Consider the following 26786-nt stretch of genomic DNA (forward strand, 5'->3'; position numbering starts at 1 on the left):
GCATGTATGCAATTATTATTATTATTTACCTCGCTGTTAATATAAGATCCTTAACAGTATATTTGCTATTTTATTTCTTTATAAAGCTGCTTTTGTAACTAACTTCGAAGGCATGTGACCGTTATGGATTGATGGAAAGGCGACATGTGGACACACCATCCCCCTTTATTTCTGTGAAAACATTGTTTTTTACCTGTCAACCGCGTGCCAGCCGCCAGGCCACGCCCATTATATCATGCCAGCGAGCAAACCACGCCCCCAGCGTCTCTATCTTCGAGCCAGCTGCCAAGCCACGCCCCCTGGGAGGTGAGCTTTTCTCGTCACTCAGGTAATAAATAGACCGTGCTCCCTACATGCTGTAGAATTTGGAGCGGAGGAGCGAAAGACCTTGGAGGGTCTCACCCAACAAAACAAACTACAAATGGGCCCCGTCGCCTAGCGTTTACTCGACCAAGCCTTGCTTCTGGTGCTTTACCAACATCAGCACTCACCAAAAATAAAAGGTAAGGGACTGAGGAAAAATAGTTCATTATCATTATGTTAATTTTTGGTTGTTGGTTGCAAATAGAACTGATAAACCCTATATCTTGCTTTCTGTAACGTAGCCTATCTTAGTATTTTGTACTTAATTAACGGTTTCTTTTATTCTTAGTAATTTAGTAGGCTACATTTCAGCTTTTCAAAGTCCTGGTGTGATTTAAATGTCTCATCTGATATATGTAGCACAGAAGGGTATTAACCAGGTCACGTGGTAAATCCCTCTTCCCATCTGTAACCTGACAATGACGTCTGCAGGTCCTTGATGTGAAACTAAAGCAACACAAACACGAAATCATTGTTCCTTATTATTATTATTACTACTGTATATTGGTAACCTTAAAACATTGTTAAAATCTAAATAAGAAGATGCACTTATTTAGTGTGCATGACTGAAGTATAATCTGAAGCCCATGAATTCCATATATTTTTGTTTTTTGATTAGTTTCCCTTTCTTTTAAATGCTCAAAGCAACTTCTAGCAGGCGGCCTTGGACAACCGGGTACTTTAATAACCAAGTCTCATGAAATACTATCTATTCTGCATCATGGTTGTTCTAAGCAAGTGGGTCTCTGAATATGGAAATTTGATTCTTGAAGTAACAGCTGTTAAGTATCATCTTTTCACACTAATGACAGATAATATGAAGCCGGGATGGATGTGTAGTTTCAGATGTCTTTCAAATGTTAAAACTGTTCTGACAGTTTCTCTCTCCAAAACCATTGACCAACTGGAACTGAACTCGTGTGTGATCTTGACAGGGCTAAAACCTCTTTAAATCTTTGAGTGTGCTGAATTCCAGCACAGATTGCGTGTGCATCTGCCTACCTGATTTGTTTTCCAAGCTGCCCTTGTGTTTCAAAGGCCACATTGTTGTGGTGCCATGCAGCTGTCGTCCTCAGACACATTATTTCTCATCATTGCTGTAAATTTTTTTCAAACAGGTCTTCCATCTTTCCATCTTGCACGCAGTTGACACTTAGAGGACGGGGAAAATGGCAGCAATTCCATCAAGCGGTTCCCTTATCGCCACCCACGATTACTACCGAAGTAAGTTTAATAGTTTTTTACATTTTAATCAAGAACATTTAATGCATGTTATATATATATTACATAGTTATACTTTTTTATTTTATTCCTTTTTTAAAAAGTTTATTTATGTTGCAGGGCGCATCGGATCTACATCTAGCAACAGTTCCTGTGGCAGTTCGGAGTACACTGGGGAGGTCATTCCACACCCACCAGGTATATCATCTGAAAATCATCTCAATATCCTAAAATACATGTAAAAATATACATATAATCAGTCATTATATAGTACATATTTTGTATATACAGTCAGCTTTCTTTGTAAAGGAATAGAAAACTCAATGTCCAATTCCATGACAGGTCTGGCACGACAGGACTCTGGCCACTGGTGGTCCAGTTTCTTCTTTGGGAAGCAGAATCAAATGGGGACACCCAATGGATTTGAATCCCAGCAGAAGTGAGTTTAAGACCAGTTATGTGTTTGACTTGACTGAGCTCTTGAGTCCTGGTTTTCATGCAAGGTGTTCTTGATTTTGATTGGCAGGGCTGGCACCTACACAGTGACAAATGGTCAGATAACCTGCGTTGCCCGGGAGATTGTGATGAAGAGACAAATGAGCGAGAGCAGTGACTCCGGAAAGGAGCCTGGATCCCCCCTCCCCTCTTAAACCACCCCGACCCAATTCCACATCCTTCACCCAGGAGTCACCGCAGGCAGAAGCAGGCGACGGAGGCTCCATTTTTTTTATTTTTTAGTAAAAACTGGCTGCTTTTTATGTCATGCTATATAGTGCTCTTTTTTTTATCTATGACCAAATCAAAGTTGTAAAACTAAATGGCAAAAAAAAAAAAAAAAAAAGCTTTCCATTTGACTTGAGTATTTTCGTCACTGTATCACTGGGTGCACTTTGCAATTATATTGTATTTGCTATAAATAAATGACTAATTGCAGCCCAAAGTATGGTATGAGTATGGTGTTTCTATTCCTCCTGCATTCTGCCATTACACAGCATATTATTAAAATGATCATATACAGTTGGATTATGGTGAATCACTATTAGGCTATCAATGCACTCTCATACTGGGATTAGCACTAAACAGTCTCTGTTCACTGACTCTGCTATTCTACAGAGAATTTGCTGCTAATCAACAGCCTGTGTGCAAGATGTTTGGAATTAGGCAGGCTTTGGTGCGATTAAAACACATGTGCTAAGACAGGACACACTAATACAGTTTATATAACACTACACCTGCTGCCATTGGATGTAGCTATTGTATATGTGGCAACAAGAAACTAAAGCTGGCTCTTCCATCTGGCAGAATTAACTTTTAGAAACCAGTTAAACAAAAATAATAGCTGCAACATGGTCATCTGTGCAACACAAAAGTGTTAATGGCAAATAAAAGGAAGGTATTTTTGCACACTTCTAATTCCCCCCCTATATCTGTTGCTAATCAAAGAACTGGCAGATTATTAGTCAAAAATAACTTGGTTGTTTTTGGTAACCATGGCCTACACAATATACCATTTAAACAATTCTCTCAAGAATTTTGATAAATAGGTCAGTGTAAATGAAGACTGAATGAAGTGCCATCTGAAATTTTCTTCTAAAATGAGCATTTTTATCAAGCTTGTATGTTTATGTTCAGTTATTTCACTTGAATGGCAATGAAAAGGACCTATTGTTTGCCATTAAAGTGAAATTACTGAACCTGAACATACAAGCTTGATAAAAATGCTCATTTTAGAAGAAAATTCCAGACGGCACTTAGAGGCTTTTGCATCTTAAGTCTTCAAATACAGCCTGCTGTATTAGCTATATGTTGAAGCTTCTGTATTACTTCTGAATTATGTTAGGATGACCAAATGCTACTTTAGCCTAAAGTGCCGTTAGCCATATTAACCCAGCTTTTGCTAACGTTTGGCAAGGATTGAACAACAATTATTCCAGTAAGATTAATCGTTCGTTCAAAGTTATGTGGTCTTTAATAATATTCTCAAAACGTTAGCACGACGTTAGCGTTTGTGAAATGATAAAGTGGACTGTTCTTAACGTTCCTGTAACCAAGAAAAAACATTTTTAAAACATTTAAGTCCTAGACGTTTTGATAGTTTAGAGAACATACAGAAAAAATTCTTAACTTGAACGTTGAATGTTGCTATTTGGGTCATATGGATTCCATATAGCTTGCCTTTCACCTATAATAATATTTCAGTGCCGCACACTTTCCACACCGATCCCACAGTTGTTTCTAAACAGAGACAAGAGCTAAAAACAGTCTCAGTCTGTCTCTGGAATCTCCCAGCGAGCTTCACGAGCGCTCCTCCGCCCTTCAAGCTTACCCTGTACAAAGGTGAACACGTGCACACAGAAAAGTTTGTGTACAGATACGTTCTTGGAAGTGTTTCAAGCTTGCTTCGCTGTTCCCAGAGTGTTTGGAAACAGGAAAAGGGTTTCCAGTTAGCATGCTTAGCATTCCCAAATGTCATTCTGTTTATTATTTCAGCCTTTTTTTATTATTATTATTATTATAAACTTTCTGTTTTTGTTAATACTGTGTTTATTCTGATAACAGGATATGACGTTTGTCCTCTATTATTTTATACATTTTTTGCTTACTACCATTGTTGTTACCTTCATGAATTAACGCTCGTTTCACGTGTGGGCAAAATATCACCACCTACTAGTAAGAATGACCCAGCCTCAAGAGACGTAAACAAAGAACCAGAGTTTTTGCTTTGTAAATATTACTTCAACACAACATAATAGAACACAATAGCCTACATGGTCAAGATACCCAAATGCAGTCATTTCAGTTTACTTAGCTAATCGGTTAAATCAACTGGAATTTGTGGGCATATTTTTTCCCACCCTTTTATGGGCAGTATTGTTATCTCAAAGGTTCTTTTTGAACTTTTATATCTCTAACTTCATTCTGCATTTTTTACTTTTTTCTGGTTTTCAAACATCTGACATTACTATGGCTATAGCTGCAGTTTTCGTGGAGAAAAGGACTCTTGTGGTATTTGTGCAACTCATCTTGAACTAAACTCAGCAGAAACATGTTAAAATGTACTATATATCAACTTATGAATACAGTCTTTTGCAATAGACTTAAAATAAATGGCACAATACTCGCCCATTGTTTGAAAAAATGTCTCTTTGGGCTTGATGCAAGTTCCACAGGCAACCAAACAGTGCTTTCTGTTGTGACACTGCTTTGTGAAACAGGGCTGCAATGGTATTTCAACACTCACTCACTCAAAGCTGAGCTGAAAACTGAAAAGCAGGTGAATTAGTATACAAGGCCTACAGTCTTTAATATATTTGTCTCTTTTCTTAGCCCTGCCACTGAAATCTGAATTATTGGGTGTCAGATTGCAGAGTACAAGAGGTGTCCAAATTCCATCAGGGAAGCCAGTCATCATGCTAATGTGACCTTCCTGAACATCCTGTCATTTTTCCGATTAGACTGGCCAGGCAAGTCTAGAGTGTTCTCAATTCTATTTCTGCTAACCACGCACCCGCAACATGCACACGTTATGGCAACACTCGTGTTACTGAGTTTAAATGTTTCAGCAGCGTGTGCGTGTATGTGACCCATTTCTAATCTATCTATGGATGTCACACAAATCATTTTTTCTTCTTTTTTTCATGAAATGAACAACCCTCATTCTGTCTGGTTATATTTAATTAATGATAACTACTCATAAACTACTTGTGAACAGACAACACTGTGCCAACTAAAACTGCAGAGGAAAGTTTTCAGAGATTGTGAAATGACCTGCATCCACAGGAACTGGCCAGGGGTGCGTTTCCCAAAGCTAACTATGGTCGCAAGTTCCGTCGTTACCAATAGAGTTCAATGGGACTTACGACCATAGTTGGCTAACGATGCTTTCGGGAAACTCATACCAGAATCGATCTGTTCCGGATGTTGTGTATATTTCTCTTGTTTTTAAGAGCTTGTCTGCAACAGAGAGATTTAAATGGTTCATATTATGAGAAATTAAATCTTCCTTGATTTCATTGTACCATGAAAACATACTGTAACTTTCAAAACTCACAACTCCCTCCCTGTCACCAGTGTTGGGGAAAGTTAATTTTAAATGTGTTACTCCCCCTCAAAAAAGTAACTAATTTAGTTACTTTTTCTGGAAAATATTGCGTTAGGTTACCTTTGCGTTACTTTGTCTCACCTTGGCTGGTCTTGCGTGTTTGTTTTTTAATTTAAAAAAAAAAGTTGTTTTTGACAAACGTAAAGGCTCTTTCACACCGCAAGTGAATAAGCCTCAGGCTGAAAGAAAAGCAAATTCATGCCTGTACAGTAGAGGGCGCAGCTCATTAAACTGTGCTGCCATTCTGGATTGCAGAAGAACAGGGCGCAGGAGAAGAAAGTTCATCACTCTTATATGATGTTTGTCTAAAATCAGTTTTGCTGATGTAATTTTGACATTGGTTAGTAAAGTGAGATTATTCCTTTTAATTATACAAATGCCTCATTAAAATGTTTACAAACTTATAAAACTGATAAGAGATCAGGTAAAAACAAGCAGCAACCTCCCCCAGTTTCTCTTGAAGCCAATTTGGAAGTGACTTAAACTGCGATTCATTGACTGGCCGCTAGGGACAGGCTCCAAAAGAGAGCAGAATCTCATTGAGCCCCGTGTTAAAATGCCCAACTTTACAGCAGAAAAAAACCTGTTTACAGCCTGGATCAAATTGTGGTTTTGGTCTATACAGCTAATTTTGCTCTTCATGACAACTCTGAGGGGGGTGAATTATGCCTTAAAGTTCTGCATAATTAAGGGCGTGGTCATTTGAATCAATGGTTTGCCGCTGTGGTGCGACCTCAGTGAATCCTCATGATTTGCCCCCAGTGGTGAAACATTGAAATTTTGAAACGTTATGACATAATGAAGCTTCGTTTACTGAAATCACGTCACTTTGGCAGTTTGATACGTGCTTCGACCCACTGATTCGAAACAAAAGATTTATAAAGGTTTTGAAGCTTCATAAATGCAGTGTTTCAAAAGCATCCAACACTAATTTAAAGTATATTAATTATTGCAGGTTTGCGTAATATTTTGACATTGCATTTCAGTTTTTATTCATTTTGAGGAATTCTGAATCTGTTTTTGTGCAAGTGAGGTAATGCATGCTCACATTTAGTCTAAAAATACAATAACCATCATGTTTACACAGCGCACACAACGCTGCACCTTACTCCCGATTTCTCTCAACATGGGGACAGGAGAGTCAATACATGGGAAAACAAATTTATAAAGTAAATAAAAGTAAAAAAAAAAAAAAGATATTTTGTTGAGAATTTTAAAAGTAATGTGTTACTTTACTAGTTACTTGGAAAAGTAATCTGATTACGTAACTCAAGACACTTGTAATGTGTTACCCCCAATACTGCTTGTCACAAGTCCATCTGATCCATTCTGAAATTCCCCATCTGGATGGGAAATAAGCATCAAGGTAGTAGAAAAATAATCTTCAGTATGAACTGGTATTGTCTATGTAGATTTGAGGAAAGGCTTGATTAAATTAAATGTGAATAATTCCACATGAAATTAGAAAATAAGCACACAAAAATTAAAAGTGCATGAATACTGTAAAAAGAGGCAAATCAATGGGTGAAAGGTGTTTAGAAATCAGGAGTGATGAATGAAAATGGATGCTGGCATAGTCCCACTCCTTTGCCTTTGCATGGTACTGTTAACTGATGCCTCCTGCTGGATCTGATGTGCCATAGCTGCTCTCAGTGTTGCTCTCAAGCAAGTTCTCCAGGAACTTTGTAAGTTCACTGAAATCTGGTCTTTCATCAGCTGAGTCTCTCCAACACATCAGCATTATGTTATAGATGTGCGATGGGCACTTATTGGGCACAGGCATTCTGTATCCCGAGGAGATTAGATTGTATACCTCTTGATTTGAGAAAGCTGTAAAAATATACACAGAAAAAAAGATGTTACCTTGCTCAGATCTGCATGAACAAGAAGATACATAAGTGGTATACATACCTGGATATGGGATTCCACCATACGTGAACATTTCATATAGGAGGACTCCAAATGACCAAACATCAGATTTGTTGGAGAACCTTCCATGGCTGATGGCTTCAGGAGCACACCACTTATATGGTATCTTTTGATCTACAGATGAGTAAATTGGCTCCTGTAAAACAAAATGCCCCGTGTATATTAAAAACACATTTTAAGAATAAATATCAGATGTTTTTGATTAACTAGAAGGTAATTCTCACCTTGATGATTCGAGCTAGGCCAAAGTCGGCTACTTTACAGATGCAGTTGGGTCCCACTAGAACATTTCGGGCTGCCAGGTCTCTGTGGATACTGTTCTGCTCCTCAAGGTATGTCATCCCATCAGCCACCTGGCTCGCCATTTCTGTTAGTGCGGGAGCTTCCAGTTCCTGCCCCTCCTCACCTATGAAGGGAAAATTAAAGGAATCGTGTCTGTCTGCTTCAGGACTTTGGACAAGACTCACTCTCAGGAAAGGTGTGTATATATTAGTGTGCAGTGTTGGGGGAAGTTTACTTTTGAAAAATAATTACAATATTGCGTTACTCCCTAAAAATGTAACTAATTGCATTACTTGGTTTTTAATTAAAGTAATACTTTACTTTACTAGTAATACATTACTTTTGCATTACTTTACCTCACCTGGACTGGACTGCCTGTTTTTTTTTGTTTTAATAACAAAAAAAGTTATATTTTCAAATGTAAAGGTGCTTTTACGCCAAAAGTGATATGAATAAGCCTCACCCAGGGGAAAAAAAGTACATTTCTATAATATACTTAAAGTGCTCTATTTTCGTGCACTATTTTTGAATTTAATATACTAAAAATTCTTCTTTAGTACTTCTTAAAATCATCTTAAGAACATCTTAGTGTACTCAACTGTGTTAATTTGAGACACCATGAAATATGAACTAAAATGTGCTTTTAATGTATTATCTGTATTTAAAAAATGTATTTAGATAGTACATTGGAACCCATAGTGTACTACAAGTGGTAGCTAAATATATTTTTTAAATACAGAGATAGTATATTAAAAGCACATTTTAGTTAATATTTCATGCTGTCTCAAAATAACACAGTTGAGTAAACTTAGATGTTCTTAAGATGATCTTAAGAAGTACTAAATAAGAATTTTTAGTATATTAAGTACAAAATTAGTGCGCGAAAATAGAGCACTTTCAGTATAGAAGTGTACTTTTTTTTCACCTTGGCAGACTGAAGTAAATGCAAATTCATGCCTGTACAGTAGAGGGCACAGCTCAACTCATTCTAGTTTAACACTCTTCAGCAATAAAAACAAAAAATGAAACACAAATTTGATGTTTAACTAAAGCAGTTTTTGCTTATTAGTATGGTTGAGTTGGATCATCGGAGCAAAGACACTGGTTAATAAAGTGAGATTAAACAAAGTATATTTGTGTAATTGAACATATTTGAATATTGCAGGTTTGCGTAAATATTCTGAGTTTGCCTTTGACAGTTTTTATTAATTTTGAGGAATACTGAATCTGTTTTTGTGCAAGTGAGATGAGTAAATGCATGTTCACATTTAGTCTACAACTACAATAACCATCTTGTTTACAACAGTACACAACGCCTCTGCACCTTACTCCCGATTTATTAACATGGGACAGGAGAGCTACCAGTCAATATGTAGGGGGAAAAGAAAGTAACTTCCATTACTTATTTGAAAAAGTAACTCAAGATATTTTCCAAATTTTAAAGTAATGTGTTACTTTACTAGTTACTTGAAAATGTGTTACACCCCCCTCCCCAACACTGTGTGTGTGTGTGTGTGTGATCATTTTAAGTCCCAATAAGCTGTTTGACCCTTTTCACATTTACTGGGGTTCTCAGAAGAGTAAGTTATATTATTACAATTTTTGTATTTCTGTTTGCTCTAAAAGCAAAAGAAAAAATCTGTGATAGCGTTTCCACAACTTTCCAAAAGAGGGAAAAAACAGAGGGATTGATTTCAGCAATCAGAAGAAAAAGATGTCATGGCTGTTGTCTTTGAAAATCCATTATAAGCAAAAACAAAATATAATAATTTTGGTTTATAGTCTGTCATTTTTCATTAAACATGATCTCAGCTTTAAAATTATTTACTTTTATTAACGATAATTAAATTCCAGAAATAAATGTCATGTGACAGATAATTTTCAATTTATGAACCTCAAAATGTATTTCTAGTCAAAGCGACTGAAAATGATGGAGCAGGTCACATGTAATCAACATTATTGACAGATTACAGTAAAAATTGAAAGTTGATGTCTAAAAACTTTTAGATTAACTGAGCTGACATATGAGAGTGAAAGAGATTTTGACCTCGGAGGAAATTGAGCAGGTTGCCTTTTTCCATAAGCTCAGTTATGATGTAGAAAGGGGTGGAGCTTGTGCAGACGGCAAAGAGTGTGATGAGATGTCTGTGCCTGAGCTTTTTTAATATTTGAGTCTCCATCAGGAACTCCCTGTGGCTGAGAGACTCTAGAGGAGAAGGAGAAACAGTAGAGCACATCAGATGATAAACATCAGTGGTGGATGATAGTATTTAATAATACATCTGTCAAAATATGGAATTTTCTCCTCCAGAGGAATTTTTTTACTTGACAGACTGACAGACATAAGCCATAAGTTTTAGAATTGTTCTTCGAGAGTACTAAGTGTGCTGCTAACTCTACTGGCAAGTTTATGAGGGCAGTTGTTATCTCATTCCTCCAGCTCTCAGTCATAGAACAAGAAACACTGCATTTCTCGCATTCACACAGTACCAGGAACAGAAAACAACAACACAAATAGGCAAAGAGGAAGCAGTCCATTCCAGTTAAAATATCCACAAGGTGTATTCCCTCATTTAGCTTTAAAATGTGTTACTTTTTTATTTACTCTACATGCCCTACCATTGCTTTTGAGGATTTTGATGGCAACATTGACCATTCCTTTCCATTTTCCACGGTAAACATCAGCAAAGTATCCTTTACCGAGCTCCTCTTCCAGAGTAAACTCTTCCTTGGGTAACTCCCAATCATCTACTGTTTGATGGGAAAGATCCTGTGGTTTTGGTACTGGCTGTTAGCAAAACAGAGAGAAACGAGAAGCCGTTAGCAAAACAATGAGGAGAAGTACACAGTAATACAAACAAATGCGTTTTGTTACATATACATATTGTATATTCATTGTGTGGTTATCTGAAATCAATCTGATATTCAGGAATCACTGTATACAGTATATAGGCAGGACAAATGTGAAGTATCAGGTGTCGGAAACTCAGAAACGAAGACCAGGAGACTTGAGTGTATCTTTAGCAGGATTCTTTATTAAGAACTTGCTGTTTGGTCGCTGCAGTCATCAAGTCTGGCATTAAGATGCATTTTGGTCGATCAGAGCACAAGTGGACGACGCTAAATACATGTATAAACGGGGTGTAAAACGTTTTAAGCTTTCGAGGTAGTCGAAAATGCATTCGACCGGATTGCTTTCGTAATGGAAATGCTCATATGGTCCAATGTGTTCGAACAGCCACTAAAGACCACCTACTTTCCGACCACTGACCTAACACAAACATTATGGGAAGTGTGTTTTGATTTAAACTTTGTCAGCTGAAGACCCAAATTTGGTTTGAAGACAAAAAACGTACCAAACATAATGTTCTCAGTGCTTGGAGATAGAGACAAAGCACCTGGGAGACAACCTTAAAGCATGCAAATTAAGTATCGGATATAGGAACCCACCCCAGACTCTAGAGTTTCTCCAGTCCTAATCCAATCAGCATAACTATTCCAAGAATGGGACAGGGGCACCAAGAGCCATTGAAGACAAAAGGTGAGAGTCTTAGTAATCTGGCTCATTTGACTTACAATATAGAAAACAGGAACTGGCAGAAACCTCTTGCTACAAACTCTGCTTAAGAAAATCCTTTGTGTGATGTCATTACCTTAAAGGGTTAGTTCACCCAAAAATGAAATTTCTGTCATTAATTACTCACCCTCAAGTCGTTCCAAACTCGTAAGACCTTCATTCATCTTCAGAACACAAATTAAGATGTTTTTGATAAAATCTGAGAGCTTCCTGACCTCCCTATACACAGCAATGTCATAACCACATTCAAGGTCCAGAAAGGTATAGTAAAGACAACATTAAAATAGTCAACGTGACTGCAGTGGTTCAACCTTAATGTTACGAATCAGCGAGAATACTTTTTGTGTGTCAAAACAAAACCAATGACTTTATTCAACAAATTTGTCTCTCCCCTGTCATTCAAAAATGAAAATTTGATGTTTATCTGCTTACCCCCAGCTACTCAACTATGTCCAACCGCGTTCAGCACTCGTTAGTAAGGTCTGATCGCGCTCTGACAGCGGCAGTGATGTCTTGCTCTCATTAAAGTATAAGCGCAAGACATCACTGCCACTGTCAGAGCGCGATCAGACCTCACTAAGCGAATGCTGAACGCGGTTGGACATAGTGGTGTACTAGAGGTAAAAAATGATATAAATACTGTTCAGTTTATCACACAAACCGAATGTTTCGTGTCTTAGGACATCAATGTGTCATCACGGTCCGCAGGGTTTAATTTGGACTTGTCTATGCAAGTTTTATTTACTCTTAAAGTAGAAGTTCCCATCCACTCGCATTATTTGACTGACAGACGGCAACGGTTGGAGTTAAAAATCATCATTTGCGTTCTACTGAAGAAACAAAGTCACCTACATCTTGGATGCGCTGGGGGTAAGCAGATAAACATCAAATTTTCATTTTTGGGTGAACTATCCCTTTAAAACTGCAGTGAAAAAAACTGTCTCAAAACCGCGGTTTGAAATTGCTGATGTCTGTGATGTCACAAACTACCTTGTAACCAATCACGTCAGTGTGCCGGCGGGCTTTAGCATATCATTAACAGCGAACTAACTAGTCTCGAGAGAAGCCAGGTTATCCCAGTATATTTTTCTGTTGATATGATAAATCGTGTAGATTTAAAGGGGTGGTTGATTATGATTTCACTTTTTTAACTTTAGTTAATGTGTAATGTTGCTTTTTGAGCATAAACAACATCTGAAAAGTTCAAAGTAAAGGGAGATATTTTCTTCTAAAGAATTCTCTGTTTAAGGACTACAACAAGCTTCTTCTCAGGCTAGTGACATCACTAACCCTAAAATTTACATAAACCCTGCCCCCGAGATCACGCAACAAAGTGGCGAGACCATGTTATTGCAATACAGCATGTAACACAAAAGCAATAGCATGTCATAAAAGCAAGATGACAACATAAGTTATAACCGTATTTAAACTAAACTATACCTGTTCTATCTTCATGCAGCATATATTCTCTGGCTCTGTCGGCATCTTACAACAGTTCCCACGCGAGCGATTTATCATAACAGAATATGCTAATTAATTACTTTAAGATAGCTAACTCCACATCAGCTATATTAATTAATTAACTAACAATTCAGGCCATTTTCAGTGAGTCTGCGTGAGGTAATCAGCTGCTAACACAAGCTCTTGAAACTCCGCCCTATTCTTGGGAGCAGCAGCTCATTTGCATTTAAAGGGACACACACAAAAACGATCAAAGATGAGTTTTAAGGGATAAAATTATTGACTACAAGGGAACTTTAAATTTGTAATCCCATACAGAGCTGCAAGGAAATTTAACATTACTAGTTATTTAATCTTAAATCAACTGAATCATGCCTTCCCACAGACAGTCTTTTTCCTCATATCATAGATGTATCATAGATGTTTTTTGTGTGTGTGTGTGTGTTTGTGTTCTGTTACTATCTTAGTTCCTCTTAAATAGCACATATCATGAATCTGATGCTTGTCTCATATAGATGCCAAAGAGAGCTAGGACAGCCGTGGATATCAAGGCTTTCAATGAATAACCTAAATGTCCTCACAAAAAGTTATCAAATGACTTCAGAAGACTTGGAATTTACTGCACTAGTTGTGCGGCTCCCTTTTATAACACTTTTTTTTTGTTGTCATTTTGAAACTTCAGGTGCCACAGCCAAAGTGTAGCCAGCTATTATTCAAAAATACAGATTTGAAATGACAGGTTAATAATAACAGAATTGTTACATGAATTACTTTCTGCATATTACTTTTCTTTTTTTTTGTTTCTTTCTCTCACCCGTGTGCAGGGACGTGTGAGACGGGTACCAGACCTCAGGGAATTCCTCCTGTAGTGCTCCACCAGATTCTCCAGGCTCTGAAACATTTGACTTTGCTCCAAATAGAAACTTCCATTCTGATTCTGATGGACCTTAATGTGTTTCACTTCCCTGTCACTGTTTACCACTGGCAGAATGGCACAGAGAGAAAGGATGCAGATAGTAGAGGAGCACCGTTTAGATATTTTCAGGCATGAATAGGTTAGAGGAACACAGAGAGAAATGCTTGCACTTTCAGCAAGTTTATATATGACTGGACTGACTACATTTCTTAGATTAATTTACTACTATGTCATTAGTTATGCCCTGTTACTTGTAATGACTAATAGCATAGGCAGAACCTGATGTCAAATGCAGTTTGAGTTTTAAATCAAGTTCAATACACACAACAATCACTCTGACGTACCTGATAATACACACCCTATGTGATCCTTTTCACTGTGGCGCAGCAGGAAAGCACCTACTCCATTCTCTGGAGCCATAAGCAAATTCTGGGTCTCAAAACGGTTCAGTGTCCCAAAATACCAACTAAAGAAGAACACAGTGTTTCAAATCACATGCATATGAAACAGAGTTTGGACAAGACTGCATTTGTCTTGGATGCATAATACACGCGACAATAATAATTTAACTATTTGCAGTCTGTTTGCTATGAAAGATTTTCCGTCATGGAAAAAAGAAAAAAAAAGGCAATTGCTACTTTTTTTTCTTGTAGTTGCGATTTTTTTTTAATTCTGAGTTTTTTTCCCCCTCAGAATTGTACGTTTAGCCTATATCTCACAAGTCAGACTTAACAACTCGCAAATTCCATTTTTTTGCCTCAGTTCTGAGAACAAAAGTCAATTGTGAGCAATTTTCTCGCAATTCCGAATTTATAACTCGCAAATATGACTTTTTCCCCCCTCAAAATTCCGAGTTTAGATATAAACTGCAAGATATAAAGTCGGAATTTCGAGAAATAAAGTCGGAACTGCGACGCATTAACTCAGAATCAGAACTGTGAGATAAAAAGTTGTAATTACCTTTTTAATTTTTATATTCCTTGGCGGAAACAAACTTTCATAGTTTCCTCTCAACAGTGTGAGAGAAAGAGTAGGAAATAGGAGTTGAGCTCGAACTGAGTGATTACAGAACAAGCTGTTGCTTCCGTTCCTCTCTACGTTAGGCTACTACTCCAGACCGGAGTATCGAGCTACTTGTGTGAGTGGCTTCATTTTCAGTGGCTTTTTCTTTGGAAATAAAAGTTGCTCAATATTCATTTACAAATTAATAATTTATGTAGGCCTTCATATATACGTTATATATATATTATATGACTAGGCATCATGTGATTTTTTTCACTGTAATAATGATAATAATTAGTATTATTTAATAATTTACAATATAATTATTATTAGGCCTACTTCTTTGATATTGTCATTCTTGACCAATGAAGCTTCCACAGTTCTCTGGTCCTGTCCGCGCTCAGAGTTCTTGACTCACGGTTTTCTGTAGCCTATAGAAAATATTGTAGTCTACTTACGGTTGCTCTTTCACAGTTTGCCTTCTCGCCAGGAAATTTTGAGGAACGACGCCCGTTGCTGTCACCGATCCGTTTCTGTCCAGTTTAACGGCTGTCCACCAGTCACCCTCGCGCTTGCAGATTCGGAACTGCTCTCCCTCCTGGAAGGACAGCTCCTCGTCCGCGCGAGCCTGGAAGGGCCACAGCGCAGTGTATATCTCACCTTCGGGCTCAGACACGGATGAACTTGGCGGAATTTGTGTCTGAAGTTTGGTGGTGTTTGCAGGTTTTTCAACTTCAGTCTTAGACGACGTGAAAAGTCTCTCACAAAACGCCCCCAAACCTGGGCACGAACAGCACCCGTTCTTGTACATTTCATTTGAATATGAATCTATGACTGCAAAAGGTTCCGGAATGATGAGACGTGGAAGCTGAGTCCTCCACCGTCAAGTGTCTAAACTCGAGTGAGAGAGCTGGGAGGAGCACAGACAGTTTGTGTCTCACAACAAAAGCCGCCAACCTGGACAGCATGACAGCGCTCGTACACAAGAATGCTGCGAGTTTTGAGACACGACCAGACAGGTATGAAACTCCTCAGAGAGCTACACAGCAAACGGTTCAAATCTAGTGCTGTGCACTGCATACATGAAACAACAGGCTACTTTCCTACATTAAGCAAAAAGTTCTTTGAACATTGGCTTAAACAACAGACTAAGCCACGAAAAAGACATTTATTTAGGTATATTGATTTTGTTTCAAGAGCCAAAATTACATTGACTGCACTCATACAATACACCTGCTTATTCATGCCACTGACCTTGTTACATCTGTACTGATTCCTCTACGTGTATAAAGGCTCAATTTAGGACAAGAAAATAGTGGCCATGGAAAGAAAGGCAGACTACAGTGATTTCAGTTCACAGATTTTATTCAGACAGCTCTGGAGAAAAGAGCAACTCAGGTTGCAGGTGCTTTCTCTGACCACACAGCGATGACACCACACCGAAAATTTTAAAATGTCTTAGAATGAGTCTCTCGGAAAAGTGATATGTAAAAGGCAGGAGAATCACCCACCTGTGCTTTTAAATTTTTTTTCTTCTTTTTTTTTCTTTTATTTTTTTTTACATTAAACAAACAGAAATGAATTTTACCTGCCATATTGTCCATCTTTTAGGCGCTTCACATATATTTATATATATATTTATGTTTATCAACACTTTTCTAAAGAATTCAAATATTCAGCCACATGTACTGGATTCACTTTTAAATCACAATAAATATATATAAAAAAACAAACTAAACACATACGTAGCAAATCCAATATAATTGGGTTGATATTGGAGAGAGGGAGGACTCGTCAGCCAAGACGTACAGACCTGGTTAAAAAAGAAACACAGATCCAAAGGGTTCCTGAGGTTTGCGTGTTCCCCGTACATAAGAACAGTGTAAGGGGAATGGCTTTCCGACTCACTGAGAGGCTTCTGACTGAGGTCAAAGAGCACAGGTCAGTTGGTTTATGAGCTGGGTGGATCTACCCCGTCCCAAACATGATGCCCCTATTCTATATTCCCAATAAAACATTTAAAAAATGACATGACATCAAGAGTTTTGTCTTTTGCTTTTTCTCTAGAACAAGCATAAATCACTAAGGGAACTACTGTAAGGGGGCATTTTACTCCCACATTTGTGGAGAAGAATGTTAGTGGTGCCCTTTGAGCTGATGATAAGTCCCTCCTCTCTCTCGTCCTCGGCATCTACCATCAGTAGTGACAACCACGTCTAAAGGCCCTTACACAGATGTTTTGCACTGGATGTCTGACAAAGGAAGAAACGAAAGCATTGCTAGTAACTCAATAATCATACTTCATTTTCTTAAAAAAAAAAAAAAAAAAAATTGCATGGATCATAGCTTAACTTATGAGAAAATAAATATACTGAGATTTACGCACAAAAGTGTGCAAAGGCCTTTACTGTGGTTTAAGATCAGCATGTCCTTCAGTGTTCCCCTCCATTCTGATTTGATTTAAAGTAAAAAGCACATTGTGGGGTCACGACAGGACAAGAGGTGGGGCTTTACTAGGACAAACAAAACCAACAACAACAAAAATAAAAGCAACAACAGAAAAAAAAAAATCTTAAATTCTGTACATGTAAACATCACACACTTCCACTGAGTCAAAAAACCAGAAAGAAATCATACAAAGCTTCACATTGGTACAAAGAGAAACTGAGCTTCAGTTTCTAGTAAGTACAGGAGTAAAAACAAATAAAATACCATAATCATAATAATATTACAAAGCACCACAAAATTAAAATATATCACAGGCAATGGTTGATACCACATTTGATTTGATTTTAGCTGCACAGTTTAAAAAAATAAAAACTTGTAGCTTTTCTTTTCTTTCCTTTTTCTTTCACGTGTCTTGTGTTCACCAACCTCAGATGTCCAGAGAGCTCCCAAAAACATCAATTATGAACAAAAAAGGTACAAAACAAGGAACAAAAAAATAAAATAAAATAAAATTGGGCAAACAAAGATCAATAGCCTGATACAACTTTTGGACTCTCAATTCACATATATTTTTATGTTGTCACCATATTAATTAGAATAAGCCCAAAAACATTTCTCTTCTTCTCACATTTTTCTGCGTGGAGTAAAGGGAACAGATAATTACAATGCAGAGCAAATAAACACAGAACATTATGGCTTGAGAATGATCAGCTGCATTTCATAATTTAGGATCATATAGGTGGTTTTAAGGCTCCATCCCATAAGCATTTGACCCATTTTGTGTATACATTTTCCTTTGCGGATTGTAAAGTGCTACCAATTTTATAATCAATAAAGTGTAACATCTGAATATAAATTAACGTTCCTGCACATATTTAATCTGTTCATCAATGAATCTATTTCAAAGAGTAACAAGTAAGAGGTAATAAACAGGCTTTCAGCCACGTATCAAAACTAAGTTGTTGGATGCAACTTAGATCTTTTTTCTCTTCAAAATTTGTGATTTGGATGTCATATTCAGTCACGTAGAGACCAATTTGAGATGCGTGTTTTGCATTTGGAATGTTGAGACTCGCAACACCGATTCCCTTCAGACTGCCAGTGTCGTGCAACCTTTTTGTAAAATAACAAAAAGATACGTATGGAATAAAAAAGTAATACAAAACAACAACTAAAGCAAAAAATGGAACGGTAAGACAGATAATTAAAAATGTGTTTGCAGCTAAATAGAGGACAATGCTCTTGTTCCACATAATCATGTTGCAGAGTGAGGACACGGTTCAAGCTATGGCTACGAGACTTGAAACTTGAAGGCCCTGTATTGTCACCACTCTACTAAAGGCTAGAGAGTCAGAGTGAGATCTCACACACCGCTATGCTGTTTTACGAGGGATCAAGTCACAATTGTTCAGGATTGTCTTTTGCTTTTTTTTTAATACAGTTTTTTTAACGATGGCATTTGTGAACACGAGAAAATGCAGGCAGGAGGAAGAGTGAGGCTGGTGTCAGAGAGGAATCGCATCGTCAATGTTCTACGTACCACTTGGTTCCTGTGGATGATGCTACCTTAGTCCACCAATCACTGCCTCTCAAGCTCTCGGCTGTTGTTGACAGAAAGGAAATGATGTCATCATCGTTTCCCTTCTGCTGATATTAGGTCCTTTCTCTCAAACTCACTGTGCATATACAGTATGTGTGCCAATAGGATGTCCCTCTGTTTTGATTGGTCCCCGTGAAGATGAAAGTGTCTCAAGTCATGAGGTTAGAAAAAAAGAGCAGCATTCACAACTTAACAGAATGTGTTTGCAACGCAGTGCAGCGTGGGAAATGCAGTCCTCGTCCCTTTCTTTTTTTCCTAATTAAGTCCATTAACGGCCCTCCCGTCTGGGAGGTTGATGTCGCCCGTGTGTTCCTGTGAGACGTTTTCCTACAGTGCATTAATGTGCTGAGGATGGAGGTTTGCCAAGGCAACCGAGCGTGTAGGAAAGGTTTTTGAAGCGTTCCACTCAGCACAGCTTCATTTGCATAAAGTCCAACATTCCCAGCCAATAGAATTTCAGCATCTTCTTTTTTTGCGCTCACCAATCATGGTTTCTTTTAGTAGACTTTTATGTGTGCATGTGTAAGCTGGGATGAAAATTCTTATATATGAGAGGAATATATATATATGTACAAAGGACATCTGTTAAAGTGATTATGATTGAAAATGATACATTTTCAGACACTGACACACTATAACGATTATCATCTACATTGCACCTTCTCCCCAAACCTCATTAGCATTGAACGGATAAAAGAGATTTTTATAAAAACCCTTTTCTCTTGAATCTGTTCTGTATCTAAAATGGCTAAATCTGGAGCAAAGCTGCTGCATGGATATGTCTATGGTAACAAAAGAACTTAAATGGTTAGTTCACTCAAAAATGAAATTTCTGTTATTAATTATTCACCCTCATGTCGTTCCACACCTGTAAGACCTTCGTTCATCTTCAGAACACAAATTAAGACATTTTTGATGAAATCCGAGTTTTTTTTAGTTTTTTTTATCTCCCATAGAAAGCAACGAAACTACCACATTCAAGGTCCAGAAAAGTAGTAAAGACATTTTTAACAGTCAACGTGACTACAGTGGTTCAACCTTAATGTCATGAAGCGACGAAAATACTTTTTGTGTGCAAAAACAAAACAAAAATAATGACTTTATTCAACAAATTTCTCTCTACCCTGTCTCCTACGCAGTTTACGTTGAAGACACATTTCAGAGATTTCGTGTCCTAAGTCAGAACGCCGACTCTGTATTGGCCGGTGTTGTGAACAACGTTGGCCAATAATGAGGCAGCGTTCGGATGTAAACACGGAAGCGCTGCACTGCATCAACTGTGTAGGAGACTGACAGGGTAGAGAAGAAATTGTTGAATAAAGTCAAAATTTTTGTTTTGTTTTTGCACAAAAAGCATTTTCATCACTTCATAACAATAAGGTTCAGCCACTGTAGTCACGTTGACTATTTTAACAATGTCTTTACTACTTCTCTGCACCTTGAATGTGGTAAATTCATTGTTTTCTATGGGAGATAAAACTCTAAAATATCTTAATTTGTGTTCCGAAGGTCTTGCGGATTTGGAACAACATGAGGGTGAGTAATTAATGACAGAAAATTCATTTTTGGGTGAACTAACCCTTAAAACATCTGAGGAACTTTTCAAATTCAATAAAACAAGATGCCATTGACAAACATGAATCTAATATGATAGTAATATTTTGTGCCATAGTGTAAACTTTATGCAGGAGTTGACATCATTGTGTGTTTGTTTTGGGCATCACTCCTAAACTTACTGCTTTTTTGTCTCAAAAGATGAAAGGTCTGGACTCTCTGTGGTGGACTGATAGATCTCACTGTGTTGTGCTCTATGTAAGACAATGAGTACAGACACCTCTCTGTGTTCTCTGATCATCATGAAACAATGTTTATAAAGTCATCTCAGCCCTCCGAAAAGGATTAGGACCTGATGGACTCAAAAGTAAGGACATGTGATAAAGACACTATGATGGACATAAAGCTGTCATGAGCAATGTGTGATAGTTAGGTATACAGGAAGAGCATAGGCGGAGTTTGAGGAGTGCAAGGGGAAATCAAGTGTCTAGAGCCAAAACTGTTTAATCTTTGCGCAGTTAAATCTAAACAATAAAATGATCTTTTTATTATTGAAATAGTTTTGGGCAAAATTAGTGTATCCTTCTTCTCGGTCGTAAACATTGTCAAACTGTTTGCTGTGAATTAACAATCTACTTCAAGTGCATTAAACATTAATTCCAGTGACTGCAATTCCTGTGTCAGTACATTTAGTCCCTCATGTGCATTAACAAGTCTGTGTAAAGCACCTTACATAGTATATAAGCCCAAAAATAATACTTGCCCTTTGCCGAATGCAAGTAAAATCTGTCAACTTTATTTAATTTTTCCCACCTCTGTAACTATTAAACTATTAATACTAATTAAGCCACCAAAAGTGTTTTCATGAGAGGTAGCATTTCATATAGAAAATACAGGTTCATGGCCAGTGAACCTGAGAAAATTATGGCTGGTAAATGTTATCAATTTTAGACCCTGTACGTGCGCTTCAGATACAGCTTCTTCTGACCCCTCCATTTTTCTCCCCCCAAGCGAAGTGAAACTCCGCCTATGGGCTTTAGGTGTATGTGTATGCAAGTGCACATAGCTACATGTATCTTTCCTGTCATAGTATGTATTTTGTGTATGTGTGTTTATGAGAGAGAGACGGGCAGCACCAGCCTGTGTGCAGTTCTCAGTTCTGCTGCAGTATGAGGTTCTCGAGCTCATCAGCAGAGCGGAGCAGGAAGGCCGCAGACTCCCGATAACCCGCAATCAGTTGCCGAACAGCCGTGACCTCGGGCGGGCTGAGCTGGGCAGATGCCCCTCCGCCCCCTCCACCCTGACCATGGCTGTTTGAACTGGAGGAGGAAGTGCTGTTGGATGCCAAAGATTTCATACTGAGATCAGTAGGACCTAAAAGAAAAAGAAAGACATTTATTAAAATCAATATGAAGAGTTCAGATGCAAAAGCCGCTAAACACCACCTCCGTCAAGAATGAGATAATGATATTGAGCGAATGCTCTCTGCACATAGTATACGTTCATCAAATACTTTCGCTTCAAATCTGATAAATCCAAGCGTCAGCCCATTCAGAAATACTGGTTCGTTGGCAGAAACCGCTAAACGCCACTTCCCTTTGTCAGCAAAAGCCTCTAAGTCCACAGAAGAACCAATCGGAAGGCGCAAATCGAATCACATGATTTCAAAATGAATGATGGTGTGCATATGAGCCAGCTTTCAATTGCCGAGCTGCAAGTTTCTATCATGTTTTGTCCAATGTTACAGTGGCAATGACAGGATTTACTACTACAACAGTGTTTTTTTTTTTTTTTTTTTTTTTTGCTGCTGCTGTAAAACTGACAGAAACGGACATTTTACTATGTCTTGTTGTTCAAAGAGGTGGACTTAAAAAAAGTACCAATAAATTGACTAAGGTGACTTTTTTTTTACAGTTTTTTTCAACTGCTTACACACAAAACCCTTACTTGTTACACAATTTCTGAAACCTGACACTCAAACACCCAAATCTGCAGAACCATACACTAATTCTTGGCCTTCAACTCAGTTTTCAATTTCATAAAAAACTTTTTTCAAAACACGACACACAATTCTCTATGCACACAAAAATCTAACAAGAAGTATCTTGATTTCCTTTTTCAAACACAACCATTGTTTCTGTCCAACCACATAGTTGCTTTATTTCTTTTCTTCCGTACTGTTGTAATACTGTATTCACAACCACAAATGCTTACTGTAAAAAAAAAAAAAGGTTTGGTTTTAATCTTGCTTTTGTGTTTACCGTGAATCTCTCTGCCAATTACTTTCAATCTTGTAGAGAAATGTACATAGGAGCTCATGAAAAAAGAGCTTTAGGTTTTGAATAACTGTGTGTATGATATATCCAAAAACAGAATATTATGGCAAAGGTGTTTGTAACAAAAGACAAATGTTTGCTTTTGAGATGTGATATTTTGAATGCAGTGCTTCATTTTGCAAGAGATGTGAGGCATTTTGCATTTTGTGTGTGCAATTCTTGGATTTGTGTGTAAAGTTCTGAAAAAAAGAGGCAAAGTTTTGAAAATGTGTGTAAGCAGTTGAAAAATATATAATGTAGCGTTTAATATAAATATGAAAAAAAAGAGAGTGTGCACTCTAAAAATGTGCTTTTTGCTATGTTTATTAAAGGGTTAGTTCACCCAAAAATGAAATTTCTGTCATTAATTACTCACCCTCATGTTGTTCCACACCCATAAGACCTTTGAGCATTTTTGGAACACAAATTAAGATATTTTTCATAAAATCCGATGGCTCAGAGAGGCCTGCATTGCCAGCAAGACAATTAACACTTTCAATGCCCAGAAAGCTACTAAAAACATATTTAAAACAGTTCATGTGACTACAGTGGTCCAACCTTAATGTTATGAAGCGACGAGAATACTTTTTGTGTGCCAAAAAAACAAAATAACGACTTTATTGAACAATATCTAGTGATGGGCGATTTCAAAACACTGCTTCATGAAGCTTCGAAGCTTTCCATTATTGTTTTTCATCACTGTCTACTTGTATTATCTCTTCCTTGATAATTGTACATTGTAAAGCGTCCTTGAGCCCTGGAAAGGCGCTATATAAATAAAATGTATTATTATTATTATTATTTACGAATCTTTTGTTTCGAATCAGTGGTTCGGAGCATGTATCAAACTGCCAAAGTTTTTGATTTGAGTAAACGAGGCTTCGTTAAGTCATAAGTGTTTCGAAATTTTTATGTTTCACCACTGGGGGGCGTGGCTTTGGCAGTTTGATACACGCTCCGAACCACTGATTCAAAACAAAGATTTGTAAAGCTTCGAAGCTTCATGAAGCAGCGTTCTGAAATCGCCCATCACTAGATATTGTTGAATAAAGTCATTATTTTGTTTTTTTGGCATACAAAAAGTATTCTCGTCGCTTCATAACATTAAGGTTGGACCACTGTAGTCATATGAACTGTTTTAAATATGTCTTTAGTACCTTTCTGGGCATTAAAAGTGTTAATTGTCTTGCTAGCAATGGAGGCCTCACTGAGCCATTGGATTTTATCAAAAATATCTTAATTTGTGCTCCGAAGATGAATGAAGGTCTTACGGGTGTGGAACGACATGAGGGTGAGTAAGTAATGACAGAAATTTCATTTTTGGGTGAACTAACCCTTTAAGTCATAATGGGAAGACAGCTTCTTTTTTGATTATAGACATTTTGGCCTTGGCACCTAACTCAACTGGGAGAGTGTGGTGATTGCATTGATTAGAATATAAATGTGAACAAATTAAAATGAATTATTTTTTATTTTAGTAAACATTGTTTTAAATAAATAGTAAACCATGAAGAACTAAAAAAAACTTTAAGAAATATTTCTGCATTTCACTGACCATTGGTTTGTGATGTGCCATTGTTTTGGAGGTTGTTGCCAATGGTACCATATCCACGGAAACTGTAATTAAGTCCACCATTGGTGTAGAGTTGGTCCTGGGAGTAGGCGGTGGCGGCCAGTGAGAAGCCTGAGTTAACCAGGGCAGCCGGATCTCTGGAGTTTGGCTTGTCTGCTGTAACCGACTCATCCTGAACAGGAGTGCATGGAAACGAAAAATGTGATAAGGCAAAGAAAGACCAACAAGAGACTGGTCTCACCAAGTAATCTAAAAACCAATCAACATTCTGGAATGAATTTAATTTGATTAAAGATCTAGAGATCAATGCACACATGCACTCACATGGGCCTGATAGATGTCAAGACGCATCCTCTTAGCAGCATTACGTGTTTCACTCTCACACGCTGCTGCAAGGATGTTCTCAGCCATGGCGGAGGTGAGGTGAGGGGGTGTGGGCCGTGTCTGACATCATCGGACAAGGCAGAAAAAGATAAATGTTATCACTTTATGCATTGCTGACAATGTTCTAGATGTCTTAGAGGATGGTGTTTTTAACCCATATTTTATGTGAACTGCTACCAGCTGCTGTAGTTATGAAAAACAAATTCTGTATAATTTTTAGCTTTTCTCTGGAACTGAATGCATTCAAATAGATATTCTGTTCAAAGCAATACCAAGATATCTTTCAAAAAAGGAAAATGACTGTGTAGCCAGCATCTTCCTGGTTTATGATTACTGAAAACATGTTTTGCATAGCTACACAGTAAAATTAGATTTTTGGAGCTTCTTTGGCTCCACCAGCACCATAGTTTCTAGAAATGCCTGTTTGACAGCATTTAATTCCTATGAGATGCAGAAAATAAGTGTTGATAAGTGTTCTCTTGGTTATTTTAGTCAGGAACAAAAAAGAAAACAATACATTTAGTCCTGGTTTGCTTAGTGTTCACATCACAAGCATGTTTTTCTCAATTACATGACAGCACTGCACATTTTTATCTTTCTCCTATCTAGCTCACATTCAGGTCATGGAGTTCATGAGTTAAATCAGGCTCAGTGCTGTGGCACTCAAGGACTGCCTGTGACTCTGTCATCCACTAGAGGGCAGTAGTATGCTATCGAATGGTGTGTAGCACAAACAACATTTTTAAGATTTAATATATGAAACATTTGGATGGATTATCTGTGGTATTGTAATAGCACAGAAAATTATGGCAGATGTGTGTGTTTGTTTGTCAATATATGTACAAATGCACATGTTTCCATACCTCAAAGCCACCCTTCTTCATGCGGCGACAGGATTTGAGGTAGGTTCGGATCCGTTTGCGAGCACGTTCTTGGAACTCTGGGAACTGGCGGCTGCAGGACTCAATGATGGCCTGGATTTTCTCTTTGGGCTGCTTTGAGATTGGAACCATCCGGTCCAAGTTCTCATCCACAAACAACCGCACAAACATCTGAAAACATGAAGAGCAATTCAACAAAGGAAAGAAAAGAGGACGGAAAATAAAACATATCATTGAATCAGAAAAGGAAAAGGAAGATGTAAACATGAAGGGGATGAAGAAATGTAACTGAAGAAACTTCTGATTTAGGATTAAGATGCTAATAATTAGGGTTCAGCAGGCTACTGAAATGCTTATATTTTTTATAATACAGTTTTTTCCTCATTGTAAATTATATTAGCATAACAATTTGAAAGGAAATTGAAAAATGAATATGATTTTCAGTATGTTATCGCATTTGCTTTGTCTGTTTTTTTGCTTTCACGTTTTAGTTTTTCCAGCTACTAATTTTAGTACTTTAACTTCAGTTAGCTGCCATAGCAACATTTCTAATTTTTGACTAGTTTAATTTTTTCATCTAATAATTATATTTCATTTTACTTTCATTTCATTTCAATTAAAAAAAAAAAATGTTGTTAGTTTTATTTTTGATAATGAACCTGATCCACACCAGCATGACTTGAGACTAGCCCAAAATGACTGAAATAAAATTTCTTATCTATTTTACATAAAGTTTCTTTGATATCTTTCTTTCAAAATACTAAAACTTTCTGTTTATTTCCAAGATGAAACAGATTTTGAATCCCAGACTGTCAAATGTGACTCTCAAACTGTACCACTGTACCTATAAACTTAAGCAATGTAGCTTGAAAAGACGAATAAAATACAAAATCTAATGTAAACCATATCAAATATGAGAGAGAAAGCGGTTAAGGGAGTCAGTCTCACGTTAAAAGCTTTAAGTCGTTCAGGGTCCAGGCCCTCAGCGTCATTTATCTTGTCGCTGTCATCATGGTCATCGTGATCGTCATCATCGTCGTCTATGACCTGAGAGCGACCGGGGGTCATGTCTTCCCCGCACGTGCTCAGTTCCGTCTTCACAGAGTCATAGCTTCCTGAGCTGTACTGAGGTGACTGTAGAACATACAGTATGTACAAAAGTCAAAACCTCCATCTGA

The 26786-nt window shown here is 37.6% G+C and overlaps 3 protein-coding genes across 4 annotated transcripts in view; 1 reads left to right on the forward strand and 2 right to left on the reverse strand.

The window, feature by feature from the left end:
- Positions 1-346: 346 nt before the first annotated feature.
- On the forward strand, positions 347-2524 carry ppdpfa (pancreatic progenitor cell differentiation and proliferation factor a). Its single transcript, XM_048209525.1, has 5 exons — positions 347-503; positions 1482-1587; positions 1705-1782; positions 1927-2023; positions 2111-2524. The coding sequence occupies exons 2-5, from the start codon at positions 1533-1535 to the stop codon at positions 2232-2234; spliced, it is 354 nt and encodes a 117-aa protein (XP_048065482.1). The 5' UTR covers positions 347-503; positions 1482-1532; the 3' UTR covers positions 2235-2524.
- Positions 2525-6878: 4354 nt separating this feature from the next.
- On the reverse strand, positions 6879-15797 carry ptk6a (PTK6 protein tyrosine kinase 6a). 2 transcript variants are annotated; one of them, XM_048210184.1, is made up of 8 exons: positions 15312-15797; positions 14196-14317; positions 13750-13916; positions 10517-10685; positions 9945-10103; positions 7840-8021; positions 7598-7751; positions 6879-7516 (listed from the first exon to the last, which is right to left on the reverse strand). In XM_048210184.1, exons 1-8 carry the CDS (start codon positions 15662-15664, stop codon positions 7293-7295), a joined length of 1530 nt encoding a protein of 509 aa, XP_048066141.1. In that variant the 5' UTR covers positions 15665-15797; the 3' UTR covers positions 6879-7292. The 2 variants fall into 2 exon arrangements, with proteins under 2 accessions (XP_048066141.1, XP_048066142.1); XM_048210185.1 differs by lacking the exon at positions 15312-15797 and adding an exon at positions 14812-14938.
- A 4573-nt stretch (positions 15798-20370) lies between these two features.
- Positions 20371-26786, reverse strand: part of nol4la (nucleolar protein 4-like a) — a 45636-nt gene continuing 39220 nt past the window's right edge. The window contains exons 7-11 of the mRNA XM_048210220.1: positions 26557-26742; positions 25591-25779; positions 24668-24787; positions 24326-24515; positions 20371-21829 (exon numbers count right to left, since the gene is read on the reverse strand). Coding sequence (XP_048066177.1) covers positions 21609-21829; positions 24326-24515; positions 24668-24787; positions 25591-25779; positions 26557-26742 — 906 coding nt within the window. The 3' untranslated portion in view covers positions 20371-21608. The remainder of the gene's footprint in view (positions 21830-24325; positions 24516-24667; positions 24788-25590; positions 25780-26556; positions 26743-26786) is intronic.

Source organism: Megalobrama amblycephala, linkage group LG12 (assembly GCF_018812025.1).
Source record: "Megalobrama amblycephala isolate DHTTF-2021 linkage group LG12, ASM1881202v1, whole genome shotgun sequence".
Taxonomy (NCBI): domain Eukaryota; kingdom Metazoa; phylum Chordata; class Actinopteri; order Cypriniformes; family Xenocyprididae; genus Megalobrama; species Megalobrama amblycephala.

Coding starts and splice junctions, on each gene's coding strand:
- ppdpfa (XM_048209525.1), top strand. CDS start 1,533: ATGGCAGCAATTCCATCAAGCGGTTCCCTTATCGCCACCCACGATTAC. Junction 1,783..1,926: donor GGTCATTCCACACCCACCAG/GTATATCATCTG, acceptor ATTCCATGACAG/GTCTGGCACGACAGGACTCT. Junction 2,024..2,110: donor GGATTTGAATCCCAGCAGAA/GTGAGTTTAAGA, acceptor TTTGATTGGCAG/GGCTGGCACCTACACAGTGA.
- ptk6a (XM_048210184.1), bottom strand. CDS start 15,664: ATGTACAAGAACGGGTGCTGTTCGTGCCCAGGTTTGGGGGCGTTTTGT. Junction 13,917..14,195: donor CATAGGGTGTGTATTATCAG/GTACGTCAGAGT, acceptor CCATTCTGCCAG/TGGTAAACAGTGACAGGGAA. Junction 8,022..9,944: donor CCTGCTCAATTTCCTCCGAG/GTCAAAATCTCT, acceptor TTCCCTTCATAG/GTGAGGAGGGGCAGGAACTG.